The 14,145-nt window shown below is 43.1% G+C and overlaps 1 protein-coding gene across 1 annotated transcript in view; it reads right to left on the bottom strand.

The window, feature by feature from the left end:
• Positions 1 to 3,709: 3,709 nt before the first annotated feature.
• Positions 3,710 to 14,145, bottom strand: part of CTXND1 (cortexin domain containing 1) — a 36,133-nt gene continuing 25,697 nt past the window's right edge. Inside the window, exons 2-4 of the mRNA XM_081171351.1 lie at positions 8,059 to 8,130; positions 5,447 to 5,533; positions 3,710 to 4,476 (exon numbers count right to left, since the gene is read on the bottom strand). Coding sequence (XP_081027477.1) covers positions 4,243 to 4,422 — 180 coding nt within the window. The 5' untranslated portion in view covers positions 4,423 to 4,476; positions 5,447 to 5,533; positions 8,059 to 8,130 and the 3' untranslated portion in view covers positions 3,710 to 4,242. The remainder of the gene's footprint in view (positions 4,477 to 5,446; positions 5,534 to 8,058; positions 8,131 to 14,145) is intronic.

Here is a 14,145-nt window from a genome sequence, read left to right as displayed (position 1 = left end):
GATTACTTAATTCCCCTACTCTCTCTGGGCTTCTCCTGGTAGAAAATGATATCTAGCCTACATAACAAAGAGTACCTAACCTGTGGCCCTCCAAATGTTGCTGGACTACAGTTCCCATCATGTCTGGCCATTGGTTGTTCTCAAGGGGTGGGAATGATGGGAGTTAAAGTCCAGTAATATCTAGAGCTGAGTTTCCCAAGTTTTTTTTTTTTTTTGGACTACAACTCTCATCACCCCTAGCTAGCAGGTAAGGGACAATGGGAACTGTAGTCCCCAAACAGCTTGGAGACCCAGGTTTGGGAAACCCTGATCTAGGGGGCGCAGGGTGCCCTCTCTTCTCAACTTTACTTCTTAGAATTACAGTGGTACCTTGGTTCTCAAATGCTTTGGTTCTCAAACGCCAGAAACCTGGAAGTAAGTATTCCAGTTTTTGAATGTTTTTCAGAAGCTGAATGTCCGATGCAGGTGTCAGCTATTGTTTCTGCAGCACCTGCACCAATCAGAAACTGCACCTTGGTATTTGAACGTTCTGAAAGCCAAACGGACTTCCAGAACGGATTAAGTTTGGTGCTTTTGTTTTTGATATTTAATTTGCGTTTTGGTTTTTGAGGTTTTTCCGGTTAATTTGTTTTTGTGACTGTGTGGAACCCAGTTCAGCTATTGATTGATTGATTGAGTGAGTGAGTGAGTGAGTGAGTGACTGCAGAAATGGATAAAAGCCTCCTATCCAAATAATGACTATAATCAGTACAGGTAAGAAAAGAAATTAATTTTAATTTTTATCATCTACAATACTGTCTTATTTATTTTATAGTGCAGTACATTGATTACTGCTTTCATTTTATGGATCAATGGTTTCAAATTCATGTTAAATTGCTGTTTAAGGGGTTGGTTTTTTAAGGTCTGGAACGGATTAATCTGTTTTGCATTACTTTCTATGGGAAAGCACACCTTGGTTTTGGAACAGACTTCTGGAACGGACTAAGTCTGAGAACCAAAGTACCACGGTATGTAGTTGGAAGGAACGTAGGTGTGTATGCACCTCCTGCACTGAACATGCCCCCTTAAACATGCCCACAGAGGTGCAAAGAGTTTTTCTCTGTGAGAATTCTCGTTGGTGGCAAGGCTGTGTCCACACCGATTTGTGGTCCCGTATCTTTTAATGCGGGTGGCGCTGTGGGTAAAGCCTCAGCGCCTAGGACTTGCCGATCGTCAGGTCAGCGGTTCAAATCCCCGCGGCGGGGTGCGCTCCCGTTGCTCGGTCCCAGCGCCTGCCAACCCAGCAGTTCGAAAGCACCCCTGGGTGCAAGTAGATAAATAGGGACCGCTTACTAGCGGGAAGGTAAACGGCGTTTCCGTGTGCTGTGCTGGCTCGCCAGATGCAGCTTGTCATGCTGGCCACGTGACCCGGAAGTGTCTGCGGACAGCGCTGGCCCCCGGCCTCTTAAGTGAGATGGGCGCACAACCCTAGAGTCGGACACGACTGGCCCGTACAGGCAGGGGTACCTTTACCTTTACCTTTACTATCTTTTAATGCTCATTTAGATGTGGCAGCCATTTTGCAATTTGTCACACTCTGCCACGGCAGCCATTTTGTTACTGGCACCCACGGTTCTTTCTCAACAACACTGCAAAGGTGCCCACTGCTGCCCCCCCCCAGAGGCTGGCTTTCATAGTTGTCATGTGACATGAGGCCCCATCCCTGCTCTTCATCCAGATGTGGCAAGTTTGGTGAAGGTCATCTTGTCCAGAGGTAGGCAGAAGGCAGATGGGGAAGCTTTGCAAGGGCTTCCGACTCCCAAATGTTCAAGAATAGCAATGACAAAATGAATTGGGCCCCATCTGCACAACACACTGAAAGCAGTATCATAGCACTTTAAACAGTGGAGTTTGATAAGGGATGTTCAGCGTTGTTAGGAGACCCCTGTTTCCTTCACAGGGCAACGGAGTGGTTTAACAATAAATCCTTATTTACAGGGAACTCTGGGAATGGTAGATCTCAGGGGGAAGGGGGAAGGGGGGTCACTTAATGCCTCTCAGCATCCTTAACAAACTACACTTCCCAGGATTCATTGGGGGAAGCCATGAAACCATGTCTGTTTAAAGTAATATACTTCTTTAAAAGTAGTGCAGATGGAGCCTTGTTCTTAGGCTGCCGAAATGAAGAAAGGAAACCAGGAGAGGACTTTTGTGTGAGGGGGCTCCCAGTTCAGTTCTGGTACAGAAAAACACATTCATTGGCTCCAAATGTGCTCAAAGTAACCTTGCATTCTAATTGTGCATCATTTGCATCTGGCTCCAGTTGGTAGATCTTGAGAAGATGATGATGATGATAAAATAATAATAATAATAATAATACAGATCCTGAAGGCCTGAAGCCTGCTCACCACCCCAGTCTAGTTCAACTCCTTGTTCAAGGTATGATTCTGGCAGCTGCAGCATCCCTGACAGATGACTGTCTAGACTCGGCTAAAAATACCTCCCGTGAAACTGGGAACAAGAGGGGAGTCATTCATTTTAAGATCAGTGCATGTTTGGTGGCCTATATTTTATCAGTAACCAATGCCCATCTCTATGAAAAGCAGGATATATATGAAGGACGGACTTATTTATTGCTAGGACCCAGGGGAAGTGGAGGGGAAATGCAGTGAGTCTTTGGGTTGTAGCCACTCAGAGGTGACCCACTTAGATTAATGAACATGGCTATCTTAGTCAAAATAAAAAAAATTCCTTCCAGTAGCACCTTAAAGACCAACTAAGTTAGTTCTTGGTATGAGCTTTCGTGTGCATGCACACTTCTTCAGATACAGATAAGGTGCTACTGGAAGGATTTTTTTTATTTTGACTATGGCAGACCAACACGGCTACCTATCTGTAACATGGCTATCTTAGGTTCATTAATTTAAATGGGTCTACTCTGAGTAGGACTAGCATGGGGTACAGTCCTCTGACCATTGGTGCTGGGCCTGCCATGGACTTGCCCCCCTTTTGGTTTGTGTGGATATACAGTGGTACCTCGGGTTAAGTACTTAATTCATTCCGGAGGTCCATACTTAACCTGAAACTGTTCTTAACCTGAGGTGCCACTTTAGCTAATGGGGCCTCCTGCTGCCACCGCACCGCCGGAGCACGATTTCTGTTCTCATCCTGAAGCAAAGTTCTTAACATGAAGCACTATTTCTGGGTTAGCGGAGTCTGTAACCTGAAGTGTATGTAACCCAAGGTACCACTGTATAGAGATGCTTCCCTATACCTCAGGGTTCATTTGAAGATGCTGATACTTCCCTCTGGTTTCATAAAAGTCCTGCATCGACTCCAGATCTATTTGCATGGATCCACTGAATTCACTATTAGAAGAAGTAGCCAAGAAGCAGATTCTTCCTCAGAGGTTGCCCACTATTAACAGAGGCTCCAAAGAGGCTTCATAGCATAGCCTCCAAGGAGAGCTCACCTAAATGCTATCAGAGATCCAAACCAGGCATTTAAACAGATGGCTTCCCTGGAAAAAAATAAACCTTGGGAACTGCAGTTTACTCCCCACACAGCTACTATTCCCAGTGCCCTTAACAAACTACAGTTCCCAGGTCCTTGGGGAGAAGCCCTGTGCTTTGAAAGTCAAGGAGCAGATGTCCGTATTCTGCACATCTGTTACGACACTGGTTTTTAATCAACCTTGCAACCCACTCCAATTACAACAGTGAGAAGAAAAACAACCCTTAAGGTTTCTTTATTATTATTGCCAATCTTGTAAAGAGTGCCCTCGTTTTAAAATGCCAGCCCCCCTCGTCTTTGACCCTCATACCGCCCTGGTATCTCTGCATAGCATCTGCCTGTATTTATAGCATGTATTTGCCCATTTCAATTACAAATAACGATTGAAAACAGAGAGAAGGTGCTTAATAGAGATTATACTAGAAAAAAGCTTGGAAGGGATTTTCTAGTGCCTAGAGAGCTTTTGTGCTACTTGATATACAATCATAATCATTTCCTCATTAAAACCTGGAGGTCACTCCTTCGGAAGGAGAAAGGACACGGCGATGTATCGAGGCCGATAGGCAGGAAACTATCACCAGTGTGCTCTCAGGGGGACCTACACTGCCCTGTGCCAATCGGAAAAGCTGTATAATATTTTGTGCCCTCCTCCAGGCAAGGCAGCTGTCCGTGTTGTGCTCTCTCGCGCAAGCTTTTGGTTGGTCCATGTGGCTTCATGACTGTTGCCCGCCTCCTCCCCTCTCTCCCCTGTCAGTCATCTAGGTGCTGTTCCTCCCACGTAGACGTTGGGATGGCGCTGTAAGGGTCCATGATGACTTTCGCGCAGCGGATAATCATGACGATCAGGAAGAGGCAAAGGAAGACGAAGCATGCTAGCGTTAGTCCTTTGTCCACGTCGACAAAGACAGGTTCGGGTGTTGGTCCTTCCATGGTTTATGTCTCTCCACATCAGGGTTGATTCCCACTGCTACCCTCATTGTACACCTGTGAAAGACGACAAGGAGAGGGGACTGACTGAGCAAAGTGTCACGAAATCTACAGCCCATGTCCTTGGCTGGTTGTTTTTTTTTAAAGAAGCAAGTTAAGGTTCTTATGCACCTAAACATACCTGCCTAGACTTGGGACTGACTTCAGAGGCTCCATCTTTGCGTCAGGACACCAAAGTGTGGGATAACCAGTCTCATATAACCAACATGCTCAAGTCTAATTAAGGCACGAAGGGGTTAATACCATAGAGTAAGCTGTCCTGCCAAGCTTAGATAATGTCCACTTCCCTCACCTTGGGAAGAAACAGGCAATAAAGCCTATTGTCTCCCACCCGTCCCCCACGGCCACTCTACCTGAGAAGCTCAGCATGTGAGGAGGTTGAGCTGGTCCAGTTCAGCCGCATGGCTCTAACCAGCCACTCTTGAGTCCCTATACCAATAATTTAGGAACTTTCACCACTTTTGCAACTAAGCCAAGTTTTACTGCCTGTGCATCCCCTCCCCAACTCATTAATCTGACCTTTGAAGAGTTTGTAAGTAAATGATTTTTTGAAGTCACCAAGCATGTGACTTTTTCCTATGCTGCGGGAAGAGGGAAACTCTGAAAATAAACTTTTAAGGGGACATTTTGGATCTCGCTTTAAAGGGCATATTTTAAAGGTTGAACAGCCCATATTTTCATGCTTTACTTTGCTGCATATTTTGTGACTTTAAATCTCTGCTGGGAGAGATTTCGCTCACCAAAGAGTACTTGCAGCATACTTGGATCTTGGTATCCAGGAATTCTCTTTTTATACCTATTTTTTCCTTGACCCAACATAAAAGCCCAACAGAAACCAAGGCCCCATCTGAACTAAGCCTTTAAATCATACCACTTCAAGCAGTCATGGCTTCCCTCCCACAAGATCCCCTAGTCCCCTCACAGAGTTATCAAAGTGGTTTAATAGGGGCTACAGGAGGAAACTGACCTGATATACAAGATGGGCCACTGCTGTGTAAGGAATGTTTCTTTGTCATACGCCCCGGATCAGGCTGAAAGGCGATGGGTATGGCCCCTATGGCAAAAGGGACAAAAATGTTAATTTCACTCTCCTCTGGCCTTAAAAATGATCATTTATTTCTCTATTTTAAATCTGTCCGGCTTCTACCCTGAAAATTATTAATCTCTCGTTCACATTACATAAATAGGGCTGGCACCGGATACTTCTGTGAGGTGCAGAAACACGGTATTAAAACCATGTCAGCCTCAAGGATATGTCCGTCAGTAAGATATGAGGGACAAACAGTGCAAAGAATTTAAAAACAGACAAAGGTCAAACGAAAGTGTTCCAGTTAAATCATAACTTTAACCATCAATCAAAGTCTAAAAGACACCAAGAGGCTTATTCCATGTTTTTCATATTAATATATCGTATTTTTTGCTCAATAAGACTCACTTTTTCCCTCGGGAAATGCGTGCGCGTCTTATGGAGCGAATACAGGCTGCACAGCTATCCCTGAAGCCAGAACAGCAAGAGGGATTGCTGCTTTCACTGCACAGCGATCCCTCTTGCTGTTCTGGCTTCTGAGATTCAGAATATTATTTTTCTTGTTTTCCTCCTCCCAAAACTAGGTGCATCTTGTGGTCTGGTGCGTCTTATAGAGCAAAAAATACAGTAATAACTTCTCTTTACATACCCTGATTTATTTTGCAAATTCTAGGATCCTACCAATATGTTCTAGCTAGGGCCACATTCCCACCATCCACTAAAGCACTATGATACCAGAGTGCTTAACAATCAATCCTTCTTCCCACAGAACTCTGGGAATTGAAGCTCTTTGGAGGAAGCCATAACTTATAAAGTGCTATCATTGTGCTTCAAATGGATAGTGGGAATGTGGCCTCAGTGTTGCCTTTATAGAGCTCAACAGGGAGGAGGGTGGGGAGAAAACTAGCATCAGTTGTGATTGCACCTGCCATTGGCTCTAGCGCCACCTACTGTTGGCCTCCCTGGCTTGCAGCCTACCCAATGGGCACCATGCAGCAATGCACACCCTTAAGCTTACAGCATTGGCAAATACTGTAGTAGCGGATGATGTTATCACTCCTGCTATGAGCAGAAGAGTGACCGAGTGAAGCTCCCTCCCTGTTCCTGCACCACTGCTTTAAAGTACCCACACACATAAGGTTGCCAAACATCTGGAATTTCCTGGATGTATCCGGAATACTGCAGCTGCAAGCAGTGTCTGGGTGGAAATCAGCAAAACGTCTGGATTTTCACTTTTTTAACTATGGCAACCCAACTCACACAACTATGCAGAAATGAAGTCTAGGAGAAAAAAAGACTCTCTTTGCTGTAATCCCCAAGCAACAATAGCAATCTGTCATGCGCCATTCCTCCTGCTGTTTCTGTAATCCATCAACCATAACTTTTGTCCCCAGCTACCAATGTGCATTTCCTTCCTCAGTCTGCAGGCATAGGCAGGGGTAAGGGCACTTGTCTTAGGCTTCAGAGGGCTAAGCCAGGCAGGGGCCCCTGCCAGGAACCAGCTGCCATTTGGCTTGAGTTTGTAACTTTATTCTAACAAAACATCTTCAAAGAAGATCCGCACAGGCCTGCCAGTCTGTGGAGATTTCCTGACCCCAAACTGGTGACTACAGAGAAAGTGCCATTTTTGTTACGTATTCAGTGGTCTGCGTTTGCCTGAGCTTGAGTCTGGACCAAGGATTCTGAGCCCCTGTGTTCTGATTCAATACATGATATCCAATTACAGAACATTTCAGGATTTGGGCCTCTGCCATTGGCCCTTGAACTCTGTCTGAGTTATGATTCGCAGTTTGGAAGTTTAGACAGCCAATCACGTTAGGAGTGGGAGTGGCCTCAGCCTTCAGAAATGTATATAAGCAATTGCTTTGACCCTGTTGTGCAGTTCCGTTAGTTCAAAAAAGGTTCTTGTTCTTATTGCTGTGTCTTGCCTCGTGGGAACCCACCTACACTTCCATTTTCCTTTCTAATTTAATACGGTAAACTCAGTGCTTTTCTTCTAGAAAAAAGGTGTCGGTACAGTGGTGCCTCGCAAGACGAAAAGAATCCATTCTGTGATTCTCTTCGTCTAGCGGTTTTTTTGTCTTGCGAAGCAAGCCCATTGATGGATTAGCGGATTAGCGCTATTAGCGGCTTTTAGCGGCTTATCGGCTTATCGGATCAGCTGATAAGCGGCTTAGCAGCTTAGAAAAAGGGGGGGAGGAAAAAAACCCCACAGGAACTCACAAGACATTTTCGTCTTGCGAAGCAAGCCCATAGGAGATTCGTTTTGCGAAGCACCTCCAAAATGGAAAACTCTTTCGTCTAGCGAGTTTTCCGTCTTGCGAGGCATTCGTCTTGCGGGACACCACTGTACTTACCATGAAGTCTTTACTGTAGTGTTACATTTTTAACCAGTGCTTTTTTCCTAGAAAAATGGTGCCAGGATTGTGTTCCCTTGAATACCTTCAGAAATAAAAGCACTGAGCAAATCCAATCTTACACATATACAGTCATTCAAACAAACTTTTGCATGTTGGAGGGGGGCATCTGAGCAAATTCTGGTGCTTACTTACTCTAATGCTTGGTGCCTTTGCTTCTCAGCTTTGTAACATCGAGACCTCACAAAGATTCGTTCAGGCTGAGACCTGGAAGAATGGTAGTATCATGTAGGTGTCATTTGAAAGTGCACTTAAAAGTATGATAAATCTCATTCAATTATGAGAGTAATTAAGGGATGACTGTCAAACATCTCGGTGATTGAGAGAATTAGCGGTAGAGCATGTGCTTTGCATGCAGAAGGTTCTGAGTTCAATTCCTGGCCTCTCCAGGTAGGACTGGGAATGTCCTACCAATAACAAAGTACAGGTCCTAGGATTCTGTGGCAGAAGCCATGACTGTTTAGGAGGCCACAATCTAACACTAGTGGCCATGCATTGTGAGAGATGATCGAAAGTGACAGGTAAGCTGTCTTTCTGACAAACTGCTACATCATCACATATCAGGAGGACTGCCTGCTGAGGGCCTGAAGGACCCTGCCCTTGCCTCTTTCCACCTGGCTTGGGGCGGGGCCTGACAGGCTTCACAAGGACTGCAGCTGCTTTTAAATTGTTTGAAATGTTTATCTGTGTTGTTTTAAATGAGACCATCTTGGCTGTGAGCCCTGGCAGACCTGCACCCTGCCTTGCTGGCCCTTTCCCATATTGCCTGGGAGAGTGGAGTGCGGACTGACTCCAGCTACAAAAGCTGAGGCTGTTGAACAGATTCTTGGGCTGGAGTATTGTTTACGTTGAGAGAGCTGTCGCTGTTATTGATATTATTGTTGTATCTTTAGTCTCAGATCTTATGATTTACGTGGAAATTGTTTCCATTTGGTTGTGTACTTTTTGATGTGTTTTATTTATTGTTTATTGTTTTGTTATGTTTGTAATTATGTAAATCTTGTCATGTTATAAGCCGCCTTGAGCATAGTTTCAGCTATGGAAAGGTGGCATACAGATAAGATGATGATGATGATGATGATGATGATATCTTCTCATTGAGAGGAACACCTACTTAGTTTTTGAGGAAGAACACCATGTGCAAACCATTTATCTCAATGGAACTTTAGAAGCCAAATTTTCATATCCATCACAGGTTTATACAAATTCCATCCTAACATTGGCAACTCTCACCCCATGCAGACTTTAATGTGAAATGAATGTTCTCATGAGTCAGTATAAGAGCCACTTAATTATCTGCCACCTATTCAAAATGATACCAATGAATCTGCTTCTAATTTCAGTTCCAGGTCCATTAAACTGCAGGCTGGATGGTTTAATCATATTGCAGTGTCTGTAATCATCCCACTTTGATTTAAATAAAATGTAAAAAAATATCAGGCTTCTCTGATTATGAAGCGAAATCCTGTTGATTGATATAGACAGGGTAGTGACTTCTACTGCCTAGAGAGAGCAATATGTTTGATCTGCAACATTCCCCAGCAAACTTAATTGTATTTTTTCTCCTGCTAAAGTTCTTTCAGGAAAGAAATCAGTCTATTATATTATTACATCAGCAAAGCTGACGGCAGCTGTGGGGTTCCTTTATCTGTAGCTCCTTTTGGGCATTTTCAATTCTTCTGTTCGGCTTCTTCTATTAGCTGTGTAATTTACAGAGCTGCATCAGCTCTTATATGCCTCATTTAATTCATGACAATTCTCTAACTCATTTTGTCTCTGAGGCCCAGAGACTTTAAATAGTGTTTCCCCTACAACCTGTGAGGTTTTCCCCCCTTCTTCCTCTGGAAATGAAAGAGTATTTATAGAGTAGCTCGAAATTGGGAATTTCACAAATCAGTAGACTAGAGAAGGACATTCATTCATGTGATGCCCTTCAGGCAATCCATGCTAAAGAAAGCTATGGTTTGTTGCTTCTAAAGTTCCATCTGCACTACATATTTAAAGCAGTATCATGCCACTTTAAAATCATGGCTTCCCCCAAAGAACCTTGGGAAGTGTAGTTTGCTAAGGGTGTTGGGAGTTGTTAGGAGACTCTGATTCCCTTCATGGCTGAAATCTCAGAGTTCCTTGAAAAGAGGCGTTGGTGGTTAAACCACTCTGAGAATGGTAGCTCTGTGAGGGGAACGAGGGTCTCCCAACAACTCTCAGCACCTTTAACAAACTACAATTCCCATGATTCTTATGGAGAAGCCATGACTGCTTAAAGTGGTATGACACTTTAAATTTATAGTGCAGATAGGACCTAAAATTGCATTAATGGATCTTGATGGGTGCATCAGGCCTGGAGACATTTTTAATTTTCTTAATTTTCTACAAAAACAATAAACATACAGAATAAGCGAGTAGAGCAACAAGTCATACATAGATATATAATTTGTTTTGTATTGTCGTTTTAGACCAGTGATCATGTCTAGAGACAATCTGCATTGTTCAAACGTGAGTATCCTGGCGTTCTTTTTCAGCTATATTTGGTAGCCAACCTCTTCTCTCTGCGTGCCCAAAGGCAGACGGAAACAGCTCTTTCCTAAGCATCATATTTGCTATCCGTATGATCACTTGGCTGCTTTGTTGGACAAACTATTATTTGTTAAAATTTGCTTACAAATGGTAGTCTGGGTGGGGAGAGATGCTGCTTCTTTTGCACTGCAGCACTGGAAAGAATATCAAATGGATGTTTTTGGAAAGTTACATGCGTCGGGCTCAAGTTTCAGTCATCATATTACGAAATCACCACGAGTATCCTTTAAATCATTTCCTGGTAATTTGCTAAATCAGGATCCCCTTCAATAGTTCTAATAGTGTTTTGGGGTTTTTTAATTGCTTTTCCAGCAATTGACTTAACTTGATAATTGAATTGATGTTCCCCAGCAACAAAATGGATTCTAGGAATGAGGTATGAAACCGCTCCAGTTGAGGATGGCTGTGTGTGTGTGTGTATGGGAGAGGGGGAGAGAATTGTTGTTGTTGTTTCCTTTGTATGATCAAAACAATACAGCTAACTATTAGGATTTCTTCCTGCAATTCAAGCGAGGGTGGGCTTTGGGACTCTGCTTCCTCTCTCTGTAAATTGGGGATTTGAAGCACCAAGCTAGACATGATGTAAAATGCATAGTTGCACTGAATATGTCTGTTCTTAAAAATGCAAATGGTACCACCTTTTTTTGCGGGGGGGGTGTGTGTTTACAACTGACAAGTATCCGGATCAGAGGAGGTCCTGGGGGAAGGGACTTAAACATTTCCTCCTTTGCTTCATTCTTGATGAAAAGGCCTTGGTCCAAGACAAAATGATGCTCTGGGAATGACAACCTGGAATACTGGGGCACTTGCTTTGTGGCCATGCACCTTAGCTGGGACCACAAGAACCAATCCTATGCCCAATCCCAGTGTCTACCACCTTTTTGGCCCCCATCTTCCAGCTGCCAGTTTCTCCAGGCTTACCTGGCGTAGCACTGTAAAGGGCCTGGAGCCAAGCAACCCATATTATGTTGTAATATACAGTTACCGACTCACACTTGCATGCATGAAAGGGTTAACCTGAGCTCCAGGTGCCAGTGGGTGGAGCTTAGCAGGCTCCCAACAGCCTTTGCTTCCTCCCTTTTCTCTCTTTGCTTTGCTTTGCTTCATCAAAGAAGCCAGAATTGCAGCTGAATAAAAACCAAGTGGATGGAAAACCTCTTCAACAAGAGATTTGTATTGCCTGATTCTTTTGTAAGGAAACCAAGTTCTTTCTTTTAAGTCTTCTTCATTTTACCGCCAACCGATGAAGACTTGCTTGCTGTAACTCCTGAAACCCTGTGAGTAAAATCTTCACTTATTTGCAGAGTTAAATGTGATTTATTCTAGCCTAAGTAGTTTTGTGGGGAACATTTGTTTAGAGGTGGATGAGGGCAGGTGCAAATCATAGCAAGTTTTAACGTGCTTGGAGCAATCACCATTGTGCTACCTCTGCTATGAAAGAGTAGGAATATCTCTTCCAAACCTCTCTCTCTAACATTATAGTACTGCTTTGGTGGGGCTGCTGCACCACACTGTTGTTGCGCGCAAGTGGGTTTAACCAGTGACAGCGTGGGAATGGACCATAAAACCAATTTAGCATCTCACCACAGGCAGCAGTCCCCCAGGTTCCATTATTGGCATCTCCAAGTATGGTTGAAAAAATGTCCCTTGCCACTGCCAATCAGGGTAGACAATACTGAGCTAGATGGACCAATGGTTGGACTCGGTATAAACATGGAAATGGTATGGTTTTAAAAAATATTCCATAAAATAAAATGTGTACTTCAGACAATTATTAAGAATGCCCTGCTAACATCGCCGGCAGAAATTGTCGCAGTGAAAAAATTAAATATGAAAGAAAATTGGGCTACCTATAAAATTGTATTAAAGGAAGAAAACGGAGAATTGGAATTAAAGGATTATACAGAAATTAAAGCTCATATTAGTGATTGGTTCCAATATATTCAAATTAAGTATAGATTAGCGAAAGACAAAAAGTTAGGATTTGAAAAAGAAATATCAAAATTCGATAAATACTTAATACAAGAAAAATAAAAATATATATCTAAATTGTATAATCTGATCTTAGAGTGGGAAACAAAGGATGAATTGGTTAAAGCATCAATGATTAAATGGGCGCAAGATATTGGGGAAAATATTATGTTTGAACAATGGGAAAAATTGTGGAAAGAAGATATGAAATTCACTATGTGTTATATATTGAAAGAAAATTACCTCAAAATACAACATAGATGGTATTTAACACCTGAAAGAATAGCAAAAATGAATAAAAATTGTAGCGATGTCTGCTGGCGATGCAACACTGGAAAAGGTACTATGATACATATATGGTGGAATTGTTTAAACATCAAACAATTTTGGGAAACAATATATAACGAAATGAAAAAAATGTTAAGCAAGTGCTGCTTAGAGCAGGCATGTCCAAAGTCTGTTTCGGGGGCCTACTCTGGCACACCAGTCGGTTTAATCCGGCCCCTGTGGCAGTTTATTTCCTGGGGTAAAATCCTAAATGTTAGAGGGGGATTTCCCTCTGGTGGCAGATGACAGAGACTGTGACACCAGAGACCGGTGTAAAACCAAACTAAATAAAGGTTTTATTATAAAAAAAACAAACAGCAAAGCTTTTGGGTGTTTTTCCTGCAGGCAGAGTTCAAACTGCAGCTTTTCTTCTTTTGTAGTCATGGCCAGCTGTATCCCATCAGCCCAGAACTTACAGAAACTGTTCTTAAAGGCACAAACATCCTTACTGTTTCTATGCAGAATGACTCTCAACACTAAAATCCTAAAAAAGCCTCAACAACTTCAAAACTAAAAGATTAAAAACAACGCCAACTCTAAAAAAACTCAACAACTTTGGAGTAAAATCCTTAAAAAAAAGGTCAACGGCCCTTCACTTCATCAAATCTGGCCCTCTTTTTAAAAAGTTTGGACACCACTGGCTTAGAGGAATCAGCCAGTCGTCAGTGGTCACCAGCTGCTATTTTTGCCTTAAACTTCCTTGCGTTGACTCTACCTTACCAAAGCTCGGACTTCCAAGATCTTTAGGAAGCCTTTCAGGGTAAACAGCCGATAAGAGGCATGAGCAGATTTGGGCCATAAACAAGGATGTGAAATATTTCCTTTTCCTCTGCATTTCCCATCTACTTCTGATCTGAATTTTTTGCTTCTCTACCTCAACCAGACTGGCCTGGAGATTAAGAAATTGGCCATGGGCCCCGGAATCGGGGCTGTGAAGAATGCAAAAATATTATTTCGAGATGGCTGGTGTGGAGGAACAGGAAGTGCCATTCTTTCTGTTGCCTCAGCATCAGAAGTTGGTATTTCCAAGCAACTGTGAAGGTCCAATGCTAACCTCTGATTCCTGGCCCTGTTCCTCCTCTTCCTTCTTCTCCTCGTTGTTTGTGCCAGTTTGCTGGTGCCCTCTAACTGAGGATGGGGCGGCAAATCTGTCAGTTTTAGTTTTTCTCGGTTTCTCATTTTCCCTCCTATCTCAAGTTGAGTTCTCCACATTGCAACATCATCTGGTGTAGCTTTTTCTTAAAAGGGCCTCACATGAAATTGCAATTTTTTGCTGGGTAGGGGTGTGGAATTCCCGGTGGGGCCAATTGAACGTAAGACTGAAGGGAAAAAAAACAATAAATGGAG

Source organism: Podarcis bocagei (assembly GCF_964188305.1).
Source record: "Podarcis bocagei genome assembly, chromosome: 14".
NCBI classification, from domain to species: Eukaryota; Metazoa; Chordata; class Lepidosauria; order Squamata; family Lacertidae; genus Podarcis; species Podarcis bocagei.
Note: the sequence above shows the minus strand (reverse complement) of the source record. Positions and strands in the feature narration are given on the sequence as shown.